The sequence below is a fragment of the Musca domestica genome, unplaced genomic scaffold (assembly GCF_030504385.1).
Source record: "Musca domestica strain aabys unplaced genomic scaffold, Musca_domestica.polishedcontigs.V.1.1 7, whole genome shotgun sequence".
Classification (NCBI taxonomy): Eukaryota; Metazoa; Arthropoda; class Insecta; order Diptera; family Muscidae; genus Musca; species Musca domestica.
This window is the reverse complement of record NW_026712383.1, coordinates 10,873,397-10,890,411: the sequence shown is the minus strand read 5'-3', so window position 1 is coordinate 10,890,411 and position 17,015 is coordinate 10,873,397. Positions and strand designations below refer to the sequence as shown.

At 34.9% G+C, this 17,015-nt stretch overlaps 1 protein-coding gene across 1 annotated transcript; it reads right to left on the bottom strand.

Moving 5' to 3' along the window:
* Window positions 1-3,295: 3,295 nt before the first annotated feature.
* Window positions 3,296-15,419, bottom strand: LOC101894567 (protein yellow). Its single transcript, XM_059130029.1, has 3 exons — window positions 14,982-15,419; window positions 4,166-4,523; window positions 3,296-4,099 (listed from the first exon to the last, which is right to left on the bottom strand). The coding sequence occupies exons 1-3, from the start codon at window positions 15,197-15,199 to the stop codon at window positions 3,422-3,424; spliced, it is 1,254 nt and encodes a 417-aa protein (XP_058986012.1). The 5' UTR covers window positions 15,200-15,419; the 3' UTR covers window positions 3,296-3,421.
* Window positions 15,420-17,015: the final 1,596 nt, after the last annotated feature.

The window sequence follows — 17,015 nt, the reverse complement described above, 5'->3', positions numbered from 1 at the left end:
TTTTTGAAAGAATGTTTCTTTGTGGACTTCTAGAACTTTAAACGAGGATTTGAAAATAATATTTTTAAATGTCTTTGGAGTTTAAAATGTGGATTTGAATAGAATATCAGGGATGATTTTTAAAAGTAATTTTTTTCTTTTTTTATACCCTACAACACTATGTGTTGGGGGAATTATAAGTTTGATTGGGCCAGAATTTATGTAACACCTCGAAATATTGGTTTCCCATATAGGAAAGTATATACGAATCTTCCTAGCTCGCCGAGCTGAGTCGATCTAGCTATGTATGTCCGTCTGTCCATGTTAATTTGTAATCACTCTACAGGTCGCAATTGTGGCCCGATCTTCACGAAATTTAGAATGTAGGTGGGGCTTGGACCAGAATAGAACCCTATTGCTTTTGGAGATGATCGCCAAATGTTTAGGGGTTGAAATGGTCCAAATACTGAAAAATTGTCGGATTTTGCAGTAGCTATACAGGTTGCAATTTATTTATTTATTTATTTATTCAAACTCATCTGTGTAATACAGGGCCTTTAAGACCATAAAATCATATTACATAGCTAGCAAAACCTGACTCAAATAGTTGTAATACAATGCAATCATTATGAAGATCATTTCACCAAAAGTCAGAAAATCAGAAGCATGGCTATTTAGAAAAGAATAAGAAAACTACAGCTCAAAAGAAGCAAAATGAATAAGAAGTTTCTTCCTAAAAACATTATTAGAGTGGGAAAATATCCTCAGTTCATAGGGTAATAGATTCCAATTCCGTGCAATTCTAACTAAGAACGATCTCGCATAAACATCTCTATAAATCCTTGGTATAACTATTTGAGGATTTCTTGTTGAATGAGAAAACACAAAAATACTGTATAGAGATGTTGGTGTGCGACATTTGATAATATTATAAAAGGCAACAAGAATTCTATAAGACACAAAATCGGTAAAAGAACACCCCAGAAAAAGTTTAACATATCTAGATATATGGTTCCTTCGGGGAACGTTGTAAACAAAACGCACAACTGAATTTAAAATTCTCTGTAAACGTGTAAAACTGATCCCGATACAGCCCGAGATTACTTCCAAACCATATAGGATGTTAGAAATCAGCGCAGCATGAGCTAAATATTTTCTAATGCGAAGAGGCATATATAATTTGGCGGAATAGATCTTACTCAACAGAAAGCAATCTCTCCCAGATAAAGCATCAATATGTTGTCTAAAAGAAAGCTCATTATCCACTTTAACACCTAAAATTTTGTGGTGAGTAACAAATTCAATATTATTGTAATTTAAATGGACATTGATATCGGAAGCCGTATTATTCCTCTTACCAAACATCAAAGCCTTAGTTTTTGACGGATTAATTGTAAGATAATTCGCCGATGCCCAATTAGAGAATTGCTGCAGACATTCATTTACATTGCTTTCAAACAAAGATAAGTTATCACTATCTCCAGTTAAAATGAAGAAAATGTCATCAGCAAACTGCAACGTTTCACAAGATTTGAACTGCATGGTATCACGCAAGTCATTAACATAAAGAAGGAATAATAGTGGTCCCAATATAGAACCTTGCGGTACACCACTATTCAAACTCACTGGGTCAGATTGGTTACCATTGATAGCAACAAACTGTGATCTATCTCTGATAAATGAATAAATCAGTTTACAGGCAGTTCCAGAAAAATTAAAATTATCTCTTAATTTAGTGATTAAATGAGCAAAGTTAATGGAATTGAACGCTTTTGATAGATCAAGAGATAAAATGACACTTAATTTTCGATCATTAATATTATGGCGGATGAAATCAGTGGCTTTTAAAAGTAAGTGTGTGGTGTTGTGCCTTTGCCGGAATGCAAACTGTGTGTCAGATATCATATTTGAAGTATATTCCAAAATTTGATTCTTCAAAATCATTTCCATAATTTTTGAAATTGCTGGTAGGATTGATATTGGACGTAGGTCATCTGGACTATATACGTTTTTAGCTTTTGGTATAGGAACTATAGACCAATCGACGAGGAATTTCGCATGTAGCTAGAGTTTAGGGCGGGGAAGAAGCCTACCAATTTGGGTGGTCATCGGATAATATTTAGCGGGTAAAATATACCATATATTTTGTGTTGAAAAAATTCAAAATTTTTCATTAAACCGCGAATATTTTAAATCCCGGCGAAATCACAAAGCCATGACAAGGTTACTTCTGATCTTTACATTGATGTTAACATCCAACAAAACGGATATATAGCAAAATATGTGCGATATATATGTTTATCAAAGAAGATATGCTTGAAAAATCTCTTATATGTCGAGAACGGCTGAACTGATTTCGACAGTTCTCATTAATTCAGAATGGCCTCTTGGCAGGAAATAAAAAACGTCTAAAAAATCGCATAAAAATATCTCTCCAAAGATGAAAATATTGATTTTGTAAAATTTTCTCATATTTTTTCAATTTTGTCATATTTTTGGCATATTTTCATTTTGAATTAAACATTTGGTAATATTTCTATAGCTAACAAAACTAAGTAGTTAGGATATGAGGATCTCATATACAGATCTCATTTATGGTCCGATCCTTACGAAATTTTGCATGGGGATAAGATGAGGGTCGGAATAGAAGCCTACTCTTTTTGGAGATGATCGCCATATATTTAGGGGTTGAATGGGGGTTACCGGACATTACAAAAGCCAAGCAGTTTTGCATGGCCATCCAAAAATATTAAATGTGTGAATAGTTTGTCAACTTTTGTAGACAAAATACGAAAATATCCATTCCAGTGACTTTTTGGAGAATTCACAAATACAGGAAAGACGCACTTCTGACTATTTCATTAACGCTGATTTCGTTGAAGAATATAGTCAAATGTCTGTATCTCATATAGATGCGTTTCAGTCAAAAACCAATAATAAATGTTAATCTTTTGCCACTTCTGAGAGATTATAGGTCTTTGGGAAATATTGGTTCTAGATCTAGGAAGACCATTTACGTGCAAAATCTACCAATAAATTGGAAATGAGCAAATTAGTTTAAGTTGCTATTATTCGAAAATTATAGAACGGAACCTGATGGTTTTCTTTTATTATTTGTCACAATATCTTGTGCAATTCTTTCGAGTATCTCGCCTATATAAACTGTATCGTTTATTATAGTGTTGTAGGGTATCCAACGGTCGGCCCCGCTCGACTGTAGCCTTTGCTTACTTGTTTAAAAATCACAATGGTCATAAGATGATAAGAAATAATTTTGAAGGACTTCCCAAGCATTAAATTAAAACAAATTAGAACGCACTTATTGTTTATATAAAAATAATTTATTAATACATATAACTTGTAAATAAAAAGTACAAGTTCTTAAAAGCTATACAAAATAATATTTCATACTGCAATTCTGGGGACTGTGATTTAAATCTTCTTATTTATCACAGGGTGTTCCCTTAATCAAATCCCGATTATTACCAGTCAAGATGCGATAGTTAACAGCAGCCGGATCTAATTTTTGATATAAATATGTTGGCATTTTATCGGATAATACCCATAGATTTCCTTCGGGATCAATTTTCATGTCATTCGGAAAGACTAAAGTGTGTGAATCGGAATCAATTAGACCCTGATTATCGGCTTGATAGGGTTTTTTGGTATTCCAGCAGGCGATGGCATCCTTATTGACTTGGGTATAGAAAATGACATCGGTTTGCAGATCATAAACTTCCGCGGTAGATTGGCCATTCATGCCACGATCTCCAACATATTTGAAATCAAAATAGGCAGCCGGACTGGTGACATGGGTTTCGTTTTGCAAAACCTTATTGGAGACCATAAATTCTTTGGTACTAGCCAAGGCATGGAAGTAGACATCTTTGGTGTGATCAGCCTTGCGGGGACCAATGGCCATGCCAAAGACACCATCTGTCCATTGGAAGTTAACGCCGCCAACATTGAAATCACCAAACAATGGATCGAAATGGAAGAAATTGTGTTTGACACGATACGAATGATTGTCACGGAACGAATAGACAATAACGCCATAGGCACCCAAATCCGGAATGTAAGCATAGGCATCTGAGCATTCCGAACGTTCTGAGTCCACAATCTGGGGAATACAAAAAACATACGAAATTAGAGAAACAATGAAAATTCATTTTGTACTAGAACTTACAATATTGGCCAAGAAACTATCCTCCTTCAATTGCGTTTTGGGTATGGTAAAGCGACGCACCAATTTATCGGTTTTCAAATCAAAAATTGCAATAGCATTAGGTGTCACTTGTTTGCCTTCACCCAAAATATCAGCCAAACCGGTATCCAAAACCCATAGACGATCACATTTATCAGCATTAATACGGAATGTTGAAATAATGGTAGAATTATCCTTCAATGGACAGCCTTTTTCATCTTCACATTTATCGCTGGGTATTTTATTATTTTCCCAACTTGGATATGGACGAAGTTTGGGAGTTTTCTCCTTGGTATCCAATTCGACATAATTTAATGTGGCCGCAACACCAGATTTCCATCTAAAATAAAGATAAGGGTAATGAATGAGTAATAGTGTTTCTTGTTTAGGGGGCATTTATTGAATACGTTTTAAACGTGAGGGGATTTTAAGTTGTCAAATGTGGGATTAAAAGAATATTATTTAAGGATCTTGCAGGGTTTTAAACGTTAGCTTTAAAATGAATAGTTTTTGAGGGAAAAGGATTGTTTTAAACGTGGATTTTTAAATGAATAATTTTTGAGGGAATCGGTTTGTTTTAAATGTGGATTTTAAGAGACTATTAACTGAGACACTTTAAAGGTTTTAAATTTGGATTTGAAAACAATATTATTTAAAGAACCAGATGAGTATAAAACGTGGATTCTTATAGAAGAATTCGCGAAGAACTGCGTTTTCAGCATACAGGGTGAGATAAAAAAACTGCAACAAAGACAAACGCCATAATTTTTACATTTTTTTTAAAATTTTATTGAATGAAAGCAAAAGTGTCGGAAATAGCATCAAATTTTAGAATTAGTTTAGATTTGTTTGAATTGGTCTCCTTTGGCACGAATTATGGCCTTCAAACGGCCAATGAAACCATCACACGCTGACAGAATGTTGGTCTGCCGTATTTTGGCCCATTTCCGGCGAAGCGCTTGCTTGAGGTGATCGACACTTTAGTATTTTTTAGTGCCAACCTTGCTTTCCAAAATACTTCAGACACAATAGTCCAACGGATTGGTGTCCGGAGATTTTGGTGGCCATTGTGCACTGGAAATGAAGCGGGGAACCTCATTTTGTAACCATTCTTGGGTGGCGCATGCTGAGTGCGATGGTGCTGAGTCCTGTTGGAATGTCCAAGATCTGCGGCCAAAATGTTTTGCGTGCCCAAGGCTTTAATACACCCTTCAAAATATTTTCGCGATAATATTCAGCATTTATTCTGATGCCACGGTCGATTAATCCGAGCGGAGAGCGACCATCGGCTGTTATGGCGGCCCACACCATCACCATGGCTGGCGCTTGAGTTCTGAATGACTTTTGGTATTCAAAAAAAATTAAATTGAGCAGAAAAGGTATTGCGACCCAAGGAAGCTTTCCGATATGTTATAGTGTTGAAGGATATCACTTGACTTTTGACCTTTCTTTACTCTTTTTTTATTTACATCCTTTTAATTCCGATAGACCTGAAACAACAAAGATTCTAGTCAAGGCAAAGTACACCGCTTGCTTTGGACTTTCAACCGCACTTCGAGGCAGTAAATTAAGTTTACACTTCAAACTTGTTGATTAATGACAAAGTTGCACCACAAAGAAGTTGGTTCAAAACAAAAGGCCAACAAAAAGAATTAACTTCAAATGTAGACACTTCGTTGAATGAATGCCAAATAGGAGACAATTCTATTGCCACTTATGCCAAATGGAAAAATCCACATTCTGACTAGAATATAATTAGCAGAAAAATCCAAGCCAATTGCCGTTCGGTCGTCCAAGACCAAACACAAGCATTTTGCGGTCAACAACGTTAAGACCAACAATTAAACGTACGGATACGCTTGATTGTTGGCTTTTGAGCTGCAATTAATTACAATTGTCAAATCGTACATTCTGTGCTGTCGTTCCCATGGCTATCAAACTTTGAAATTTTTGGTTTAAATGCCATAAATAATTGCTAACGATTTTGAAGAGTCAACATCAATTAATCGAAGGGAAGTAGGTAGGTAGTATTTAAAGGAAAACAAAAAATCCGGTTTTTTTTGGAATTAATTTCAATTCTCAATGAATGTGATTTGATGATACCTTTTTTTATTGCTAAGAAGATAAATGACACTTGATATTACAAAAAAACCAGGTTATGTTATTGTGATATACAAATTCAATTTCAAAGGAATTTGGAAATCTTGTGATAATCTGTTGTTAGGAATGCGTTTACATACACATGTACTTAGCTGTGAATGTTTGAAATTTGAAAAGTCGAAAGGAAATGTTATGAGACTAAATTTTTTAAGTCAATGACTTGTTAGAATATTCTGGCCTAGAGACCATTGATGTTCATTCTGCCTTACTCAATGTGTTTCATATAGACGACAGTCGCCGACCGCCCAATTGTGTTCTAACTCATTACCGTTTTATGTGTTGTTTTTATCGATAGTAATCGATCATTGTCAATGACATTTGTAAGCCGCGGTTTTTGCATTTCTCGTTGTCCTTTATTTGCCTTCTTGTGATAATTTCTGTTGTTGTATTTATTGTTTGTCTGATTGCCGTCAAGTGAGAGAGTGCAAAACCTGAGATAAGTCCTTTATTTTTTATGATTATTGTAATGTATAGTTGTTGTTTTTTTTTTTTATAGAAATAACCACTTTTATTGGCACGTTACAAGCAAAACTCCCCGCTTTAAATTTTACTTAGTTATAGCCGTAACATAGAACATTTATTTACAAATAATTGTTCTTAATATCATTTTTGTGGCCTAGAATAACAGACCCATTCAAATACGTATATATGTTAAATTTGTGTTAAGAGCAACAAGTCCACAATTGCCAAACAAATCTCCTCTGTGGTTTTTATTGTTTATTTCCACCGAAAAATGGAAACAAATAATTCGTGGTATTCACGTTTTTTGTATTTTTTTATTATTTGTTTTGGTATATTGTGGTTGTTGTTGTGCAGAGAATGACGACACTAGGTGTGTTTGGTTACTTTTCCTGCAGGAATTGTCCAGTAACTTCTTTCTGAGAGAGTAAGGTAGTTTTATTCTCTTTTGCAAGGAAAATGCGAAAAGTAAACAGACGGTATTCCTGCAGAAGCTTGCAACTAATCAGCTGATAAAATCAAAACAAACCAATTTGTCCCCCATAAGGAGAATTAAAACAAAGGAAGCAATACTAATTTTACAAGTTTTTTAAATAAAAATGTTGGAAATAGTCTTTTATTTTCTTATTACATATTAACTTTTACGTTTTTCACATTTTGTAAAGTTTTTCTCCAAAAACTATTAATCTTGCTAATTCCAAAAAAAATTTTCAAATTGAAAGCACAAAAATAAATAAACAAACAATAGAAAACATCTGATTGAATCTCGATGAATGAGAAGAAGAAGAGTTGCAAGAGATTGCAAGAAGAAATTTTTCCAGCAAGAATTTGCAAACTCTCACTGAAAGAACTGTCAAAATTTCTCTCTCCAACCGCTCTCTTTTGCAGAACTTTTGGGTTAACAGACGACTTCCAGTAACAATTTGTAACAATTGTTACAAATTTTAGGGTAACCAGACACACCTACTCTTGAGATTTTGCTGTTTGGGATTCATTATCACTGCTGCGATTAGCCAATTTGAACATTGTTCGTTTGGTTTTATTTTGTTTGTTTTGTTTTTATTCCATTTCGTGGTTTAGAAGTTAATAATAGCTTGTTAGTTTTGCAGAATAATTGATGGATGTTTTATTTTCGGAAGAAGTCGTAAAAAAGTTGTAGGGAAACAGTAGTAGCGCAAGGTAATTTGGATAATTTAATTAATTTGATGAAAATAGAATAAAAATTGCAAAGAGGAAATTGTAATTGAGTTTGATAATGGGAAGTTCAGTAGCATATCGATATTAAAACACAGATAATTATTTTAAGTACTAAATAAAAAATGTAATTCGAAACAATAATCGTTGAGTTAAAAACAAAAATGTATGGACAACCCATTGTTATTCTGGGTCAGAAAACATTGATACAGTTTTTGGCCCCTGATAATAGTTCTATACATATACCTATTGTTTTTTTGGAATAGAATATAAAAATATCATCTATCAAAAGAGAAGAAAGCAAATCAATTTGCATAATGCCTTTTTGTTTTGATTTGGTACCTTTATTATACACTCCATCAGAACAATGGAGGGTACCTTCCCGTATTCTACGGAGATTTTAAGCCGATCTATCCAAGCAAACCAGACTTATCGTTGTATAATAGGTCAACAAAGTTTATGACTATGCAGTCGAATTTGACCTCAAGAATTTTGAGGTGGTTAGTGGTCGGAATTATTTGTCCCTTGACGTGCACATTCAGCTGTGCGCTCATGTCCGCAGTCCACGTGGCGGCAAGTCCCAAGAGATAGGTGTTTACCCCGACCCATATGTCATTAACGACAAGAACCGACGCCATGATCGTACAGTTATCTACGTAGCTTACGATCTCAATGCCATCTGGATGGGGCGAAATAGTTCCGGAGATAGCAGTTCCGGTTATGTAGTTTCGGACATATCACCTAACCTTGGAGAACTCCCTGTTTCATTCTACGAGTTTTAGACTTTTTATTCCGGAATTCTACGTACGAATGGCGTCCTCACATATAGTTGATTGTTCAATGTTTCAAACTTGGTCGGAGCTTTGTGTTCTCAACGTCCAGGAACTGCGTGACAGTATTATAGGCCTTTCGTAAGTCGAGAACCACTACTACTGTTCTATGGCAAGGCCTGTTCTGATTGAGTCCTCAATTAGAAATCACCCTGCCTAGGGGAACTTTCTGTTTCAGTCTACGAGGCTTAGACTTCTTATTCCGCAATTCCACTTACGATTGACATATAATTGACTATCCAACATTTCAAACTCGGCCGGAGCTTAGTGTTCTCAACGTCTAGGAACTGCGAGGCAGTATTATAGGCATTTCAAAAGTCGAGAGCCACTACTATTGTTCTATTGCAAGACCTGTTCTCATTGAGTCCTTAGGTAATATGTGTGGATATGGTGTGCAATGCTGTTGTGGTACTGTGTTGTGATCGGAAACTGAGTTGATTGGTTGGCAACTTAATAACTTCCTCTGATGCGCGAAGGAGTAAAGCCTAGAGAGTCTTTGCTACTGGCGGCGAAGGCAATATTGACCTACATTATTCTGCTTTGCTGGCATCTTGGCTTCAGTAGACCACCTTGCTCATTTTCTATGTTTCGGGAACGATGTGGGTGGCTAATGACAAGTTGAGGACTATAGTATAATAATCGGCACCCAGTGTATTTTTGCAACATTACCTTTAATATTCCGTCCGGGTCTAATGCTTTGGATGACTTTGCGCTTCGGGACATTCGGAACATCAGCCATCGTACCTACCTCCGCGGAAGAGATCTTATACGTTGTAGTACTCTTCGCTTCGCCCTATCCCTCTCGGAGTGCACAACAAATTGGCGATTAAAATAGCCAATGTACCTTTTCGGACCAATAACGGTTATCGCAAAAAAAGTGACTGCAAGCCTTTCACCCTTATTCCCAGGGTTCGAGAGTGACTTCATCGTTAGCCCCAGTTAAACATATCGCTTACAATGTTGCAACTCTCCAGCCCTTATCCACTTTTGCTTCTGTTTGAACTTGTTGACTTCCAGTATCAGTTCACTGACTCTGAGATCAGTAGGGTTGGCACGACGGAGCTCATCACGCTAATTCGCTAGTACCGGTAGCGATGCCTTGGTACATCATTAAAAATGACTGCAGTTCTATCATACTTTTTTCCAGGATTCGAGAGTGACTTAGCCGTTACCCACAGTTTTTTCGGTTCCAATGTTGCGAGACATCAGAAGGTCCAGTCAATTTTTCCGCTTGTGCTCCTACACCAATCTGTTGATTTCCACTGTCAGCTCACTGACTGCGATGCCATGGTACGTCATTAAAAGTGACGGCAGTCCTATCATCCTTTTTCCCAGGATTCGAGAGTGACTTAGCCGTTACCCACAGCTTTTTTACATCGGTTCCAATGTTGCAACACCATCAGTGTTGGCTAGACTCACTTTTTCCACATGTGCTCCTGAACCTACCTGTTGACTTCCGCTGTCAGCTGGCTGACTGACTAAATATGGGATCAGTAGGTTCTATATCCTGTATCACGCCATTGAATATATTTGTCCAAGTTTTCGAATAGCCCTCATATAACGGTATTCTGACGATTTGGGCCACATTAGCTAACAGAATATTTAGAAGACGTTTTACCAACCAATTTCATTGTCAAAATTGGAAGTGGGACCCACTTCTATTCAATCCATATACTGTTATTATCAAATATTTTCTTTACCTCATTATAGAGGTCATTGAAAGTTTGGCTCGGAAAGTTCCGGAAAACTACTCTACCTTTTCTTGGGATTAAACCTGTGGTGTGTTGGGTAGCTATATACTTTAAACCATGGTAAAATTAAGAAGGTAAAGTCATTTCAAATAAGCATTCCCATCTTTGCATTTTCTATAATTTAGCTTACCAAATTTCACTGCAGGTTCCAATCTATGATTTGTGTATGTAAAATTAATTTATGAATATATATTTAAAAAAAATTGTAAACATATGATTGCATGACTTTACCTTCTTAATTCTACCTTGCAATATACCTAAAAATATAAATAACAAGCTATTTAGAATTGTATCATCCAAAACTTTTTCAGAAATTATCCACAATCTGAAATCAATAATATTATTTGAAAAAAAGTATATCCATTCAAATTTCCCAAAAAAAGTCTGTCTTTGTTTATTTTCAATATTAACATAAAGCTGCTACTGCTAAACTGATTCCAAAAATTTCACTTTTTTCAATGAATATTTATGGTGTTTCGATACACTAATATACCATAATAAAGGAACTAGTCGCTAATTATTCTGGGAATCACAAACTCGAACAAAAAATTCACAAAAATTTTGGTAGCAAACAAAGCAGAACTAATGATGGTTAGTTCAATCAGATGACGTCTGTCATAAATATTGAATATTTTCTTTGTTGTTTTTTTTTTTGCTTTTGGTCGCCAACCGTTTGCATTGATGTGAAATGAAAATGCAAAGTCATTAATTAAATATTCAATAAATTTTGATTGAGATGAGGCGATGGGTAAAATGAGTCCGGTTAAATTATGGGGAAAAATTATCTAATTGGATTTTATCAACAAATATTTTATAACTAGAACCTGACGTGTAAAATGAAAGCTAATTATTGTCCAAACTTCAAAAAATCCAAAACTTTTTGGGAATTTCCTATCTTTCGAAGTCGCATGACTAATTTTAAACTGCTAATATCGTCTCTTAAACCCATAATATTTTTGGGAATTTCCATGGTAGAATGAATTATTTGACAACACCACAGTGTCAAAATGTATATTTAAAAGTGCATTGTTTATACACAAATCAGAGATGGGAATCTATTTTATATGCAGGGAAATTTGACAAGGTTACCATGGGAATGGTAATTACCATGGGAATTTCATTAAATTGCCTCATTATTACCATGGATCACATGATTATTACCTTGGATTTCATGATTGTTCTCACAGGTTATAAAAACCAATTTTAATTCTTTGTTAACTTAAAAATAATAAATTAATTAGTATCGATGAAGATGAGTAATGAGTAAAATCTCTGGCTCAAAAGTCATTTTTCCTTTTCTTCTTTTTGATACCTATTCGTTCTTGACATTTTGTATTATTTTACGTCCCCTTTAATTTTTTTTTATATTTTATTCTCTCAGAGGGTCTTAAAGGATTACAACTCTGCTCCTTTACAATGTTCTTAAAGAAACATAATCAACTACCCTATAGATCGTATAACTACTGTCACAACGTATACGCCACCATGACCCTGCTATTATTTTTAAACACAACATCTAAACCAACAACTGTCCTTTTCATCCGAGCCTCGTTTTTATTTATTTTTATTCTAAACAGATATTAGTTTTACATTTTCATTCAGGTGCTAATAGTCGTTTTTGGTGCAGCTGGTTGCATTCGGAAGCCAGTAATCAATATTCATTTAGATGAAGAATGGAATTAATGCAAAAAATAAGTGAAAACCAGTAATGTATTTATTATTCACCATTAAAATGTAATTATTGTTGATAATATGACATTTGTGATAATTTGTGGAACTAGAAAAGAACACAGATGGTGGAAAACGACAAATTGGTAAAAAGAATAATAGAGCATAGATAAACCAATGTATGTGAGATAAAGCAATGGAAATTGTACTGTTACGGGGGTAAGGCTGTTGTGGCTTGAAATCGAAATCAACGTTGAAAACTTTAGTCTTCGAGGAGATAATATTTTGCTACTTTAAGCTGAGCCAAGTAAAAGTGCTGATCGACATCTGGGAAATCTATTATTTATTTAGATAACTGTTCACGAATAAGACAACATGTTTTCATAATAAAAGAGAATAGAGGGCCTAACTAGTGCAGACTCATTACAAATAAATAAGATAGACTTCTTCCTATGATACAATGAAATAAAGGTAACCTCATTTCAAATTAACATTCCCAGCTCTGCATTTTCTGTAATTTACCTTGTCAAATTTCAATGCATAAAAACAGTTCCCATCTCTGATTTTGTGTGTATACAATGGATTTATGAATATATATATTGACAATGAGATGTTGTCAAATGTGTAAATTAAAAAAAAAAAATGGTAAACATATGTTTACTTGACTTTACCTTCTTTAGTTCTACCATGCTTTTCCCATTTAGTCATATTATAATTAGTAGTTCTTTAGAAATATTTTTAATAAATAAATTAGTGTCCTATAACCACTCAATCAAGAAAGACGATCCCAGCCTATCATTGGTCCTTCGAGCCGGATAGTGGAGAAAAAAAATTCCGATTAAATGTTGAAGAATTTGCCTTCACGAAATTTTGTCAGCTAGGCTAAAAAGAGAGGGTTTCATATCTGAGATCTTCAGACAGAAGAGGTGAGGCTATAAGTCAATTTCCCTCAGGAGGACGAGTCGGTGAAATGGCTGCCACTGACGATGTTCGTGAAAGGAATCAACCAAGTACAGGAGTCATACAATGTCTGCAATGAAGTTGGGCATAAGATACTCGTTGTAGTTCTTTAGAAATATTTTTAATAAATAAATTAGTGTCTTGCAACCACTCAACCAAGAAAGACGCATTGTCTTTAAAAAGGATCCTAATTTAACATTGGTCCATCGATTCGGATAGTGAGGAAAAAAAACATCTTCGCATAAATGTTGAAGAATTTACCTTTACGTCGACGAAATTCTGTTAGCTAGGCTGAAAATTGTCTTCAAGAGTGGAAAATTACCGGATTGAAACTATAGCTGGAAGTTTTCCCATTTATCAGCCAATAAAAATTATGCTGAGTCAGAAAGAAATTTTAGCAAGGAAGACTTAGGTAGCGGCGTCACATTTAACGAGGGGGTTTCAGATCTATGATCTTGAGACAGAAGTCCATTTCGCCCAGGAGAACGGATCAGTGAAATGACTGTCACTGACGAAGTTACCGAAAGAAATCACCGTGTCTGGAGTCGTACAATATTGGCAATGAAGTTGGACACAAGTTGTCGGAATGGCGAAAGTTCTTTTCTATGACACCAGTGAAATCTTTTTTATGAAAGGGAGATCCATGCTAAAGAAATTGCGAATTACCGCTTCTGTCTAAAACATAAAACAGACAAAAAATGTTTCCAAATGTGCAATCTAAGCTTTGGGTAATGAACGGATGACAGTTGAAGATGTTAACAAATTAAAAAAACAGTAATTTCGGACGGGTTGAAATTTGAATACCTTCGACCATTTGGAACGAATTTGGAAATTTCCAAAACTAGACTCGCATAGGCAATTTTCTGTCACAGGCCATCGTTCCCATATCGAAGTGCTAATACGAAATTTGAAACAATTCCGGAGAATAATGTAGTTAAAATCATCAAAATGCCGAATATAGGGAGGTACCCATATTTAGGGGCTATAGGAAGATCTGAACCTGCATAGACAATTTTTTGTTACAGGCTATAGTACCCATTATGAATTTAAATTCGAAATTTGAATCATAAAAATACCAAATATAGGGAGGTACCGTTATATGGAAGCTATTCCAAGACGTGGGCCTAGAGTGATTTCTACAGACGGACAGACAGACGGTCATCGTTAAATCGACATAGAATTTTATGCGATCAAGAATATATATGCTCTGTAGGATCTAAAATCTATATTTCGAGGTGTTACAAACCTAATATACACTCCATATCCTCCATACTAAAAGGTTATATTCTGACTCTAACCCCACCTCTATTTTTAATTTCGCGAGGATCGGCCCACAATTGCGACATGTAGCGTTATTACAAATTAATATAGACAAACGGACATACATAGCTAGATCGACTCAGCTCGGCGAGATAGGAAGATCCATATATAGTTTCTTATGTCGGAAACCACTATTTTGAAGTGTTACATAATTTTTGGGTGATGAGCAAAACTTCAAAAAACAAAAATTGAGGGGATAAGAAGTTGAGGTGAAACCTTTATTTTGGGTCACATATGGTATACACAAATGCTTATGTACTGTGGGTGCGGAAAGACACAATTTTGTTTCCAACAATTACAATTGGTACTTCAAATCTATGAACCCAAAACAGTCACCATTAGCCTTCTCTTCAATATCAGTTTCTTAAAACCATGACAAACCTTTTTTCTTCCCAATTTTATCTTTGTTATAAGTCTTTAGCCCCAATCGAACTTAAACCATTTCATCAGACTTACCTTGGTACCGTAATAAACAATTTATTATTCCATTTTTCCACGCCCAAGGGTAAATTATTTTCAACAACATAATCTCCGCTTGCAATTGCATCTTTTTCAGCCTTTTCAGATGGCCAGTCGAACATTAATTGTTTCCAATGGAATTTTTCTTCTAATTTGGCTTGAACAGCCACAACAACGACGGCCAAAAGGCCCAACAAAAAAGGCAAAAGTTTCATTTTTTTTGTTTTGTATTTCTTGTTATATTTAGTTTTGTCACTTCACAACTTCTTTGTTGTTAATCGGATTTAAAAAATGGTTCACTAGGGTCCAGTCTCTTAATTGGCCGTGTATGGAAAAAACAAAGAAAGAAAAAAAAAAACAGAAAGTTTCGCGACGCCTCGTTTGGAAGCTGAGCGTGTTACGTCGTTATCCACGGCTTGTTTGCAACTGTTTGTTCGAAGCGAATGTTTCAAACCTTTTAAATCGTTCTCAATATGTTGGCAACAGAACATGGCTTAGAGAGGGCAGTGTGGTCTGTTTGTTGCCTGGCTTGAAACTCAGTTTCAAAAAATGAGAGCAAGAGCATTCAATGTTTACCGGAGATTCAGTGAGAACAATGAGCAGAGTGTTTTAACCCCAGACACGACGATATGCTGCTGCTGAGACTTTTGTTGTTTTCTTTTCGGAAATGTTGCGGAAACTTGTTTGAACGAACGGTAGTCCGTTCAATGAACATAAAAACTTGACATATCTATATCAGTTTGTTTTACAAGAATTAAAAAGAGATAAAAATCGGATTTTATGTGAAACCAGTTTTGTTAACTAAATGCAAAAAAATATGGAAATGAAAATTAAGAATGAAATATTTAAAAAAAAATAAGTTTATGCTCGTTATTTGATGTTAAAACAATCTGTTTAACAAGAATAGAAAGCGCGAACTTTTAGTTAATGAAATCAAATATACATAAACATTTTAGTTCCTAATTATTTTAAAGCGATAGAGCATTCGTCAAAGCAAGAGTATTACTTCCTCAAAAAAAAAAAAAAAAACCTGGACATTTAAAACAAAACTTAGGTAACTTCTATCTACAGTAGTTTTTCGATTTTACGAACTTTATAATATCAGTACTGTTCCCTGTTTAGAAGTTTCTTAAATCGTTAAACCTCATATTGCAAACCGATGCACGAGATATTGACAGTTAAGAAAATTTCACATTTTTAGCAGGTTTAAATAAGGCTAATCAACTTAGATGGTTGCACTAAACTAATATTGTTTGGGCGCCATTTCTATTAGTTACAGAAAAATAATTACATCACTGGAACTTAAAAAAAAGTATTCGCGCTGAAACTTAGACCTGTAAGATGCAATTTTTTGGCAGAAGGAAGAACTAGACCGCACGAAAGGAAATTACATCTTACTGCGAAAACCAAAGAAGAACAACCTGAATATTGCTTGAAAACACAACCACTTAATATTTTATGTAAAACAAGTGAAAAAGCTTAAGTTCGGCCGGGTCGAACTTTGAATACCCTGCCCCAATTGGAAAGAATTTGGAAATTTAAAAAAAAAAAAATAAAAATAAATAATAAAATAAATAAATAGAATAAATAAATGAAAAAATAGAATTCGTTATAAATTCTTTTAAAATCTTAAAAATGCCGTATATAGGAAGTTACCGTTATTTTGGCGTCTATATGAAGACATGGACCTGCAATTTTCTGTCACAGGCTGTATTACTCATTACGATATGCAAATGCAAAATGTTAACAATTCCGTTGAAAATGTAGCTAACATCATCAAAATACTGAACATAGGGAGGCACCGATATTTAAGGGCTATACGAAGAGCTGCTTAGATCATTTTCTGTCACAGGCTGTAGTTCTCATTAGGAACTTAAAATACGAAATATGAACACCTTCGGTGAATAATGTCGCTAAAATCATCAAAATACCAAATATCGGTAGGTACCGTATACGAAGACGTGGCTGTAGTACCCATTACGAACTATCATAACGAAATATGAAACAATTCCGGTGAATAATGTCGCCGAT

Excerpts from the sequence above, each read along its gene's own strand:
- LOC101894567 (XM_059130029.1), bottom strand. The coding sequence starts at position 15,199 with ATGAAACTTTTGCCTTTTTTGTTGGGCCTTTTGGCCGTCGTTGTTGTG. Across the intron at positions 4,524-14,981 it reads TTGTTTATTACGGTACCAAG|ATGGAAATCTGGTGTTGCGG; the intron begins GTAAGTCTGATG and ends TCTTTATTTTAG. Across the intron at positions 4,100-4,165 it reads ATAGTTTCTTGGCCAATATT|ATTGTGGACTCAGAACGTTC; the intron begins GTAAGTTCTAGT and ends TGTATTCCCCAG.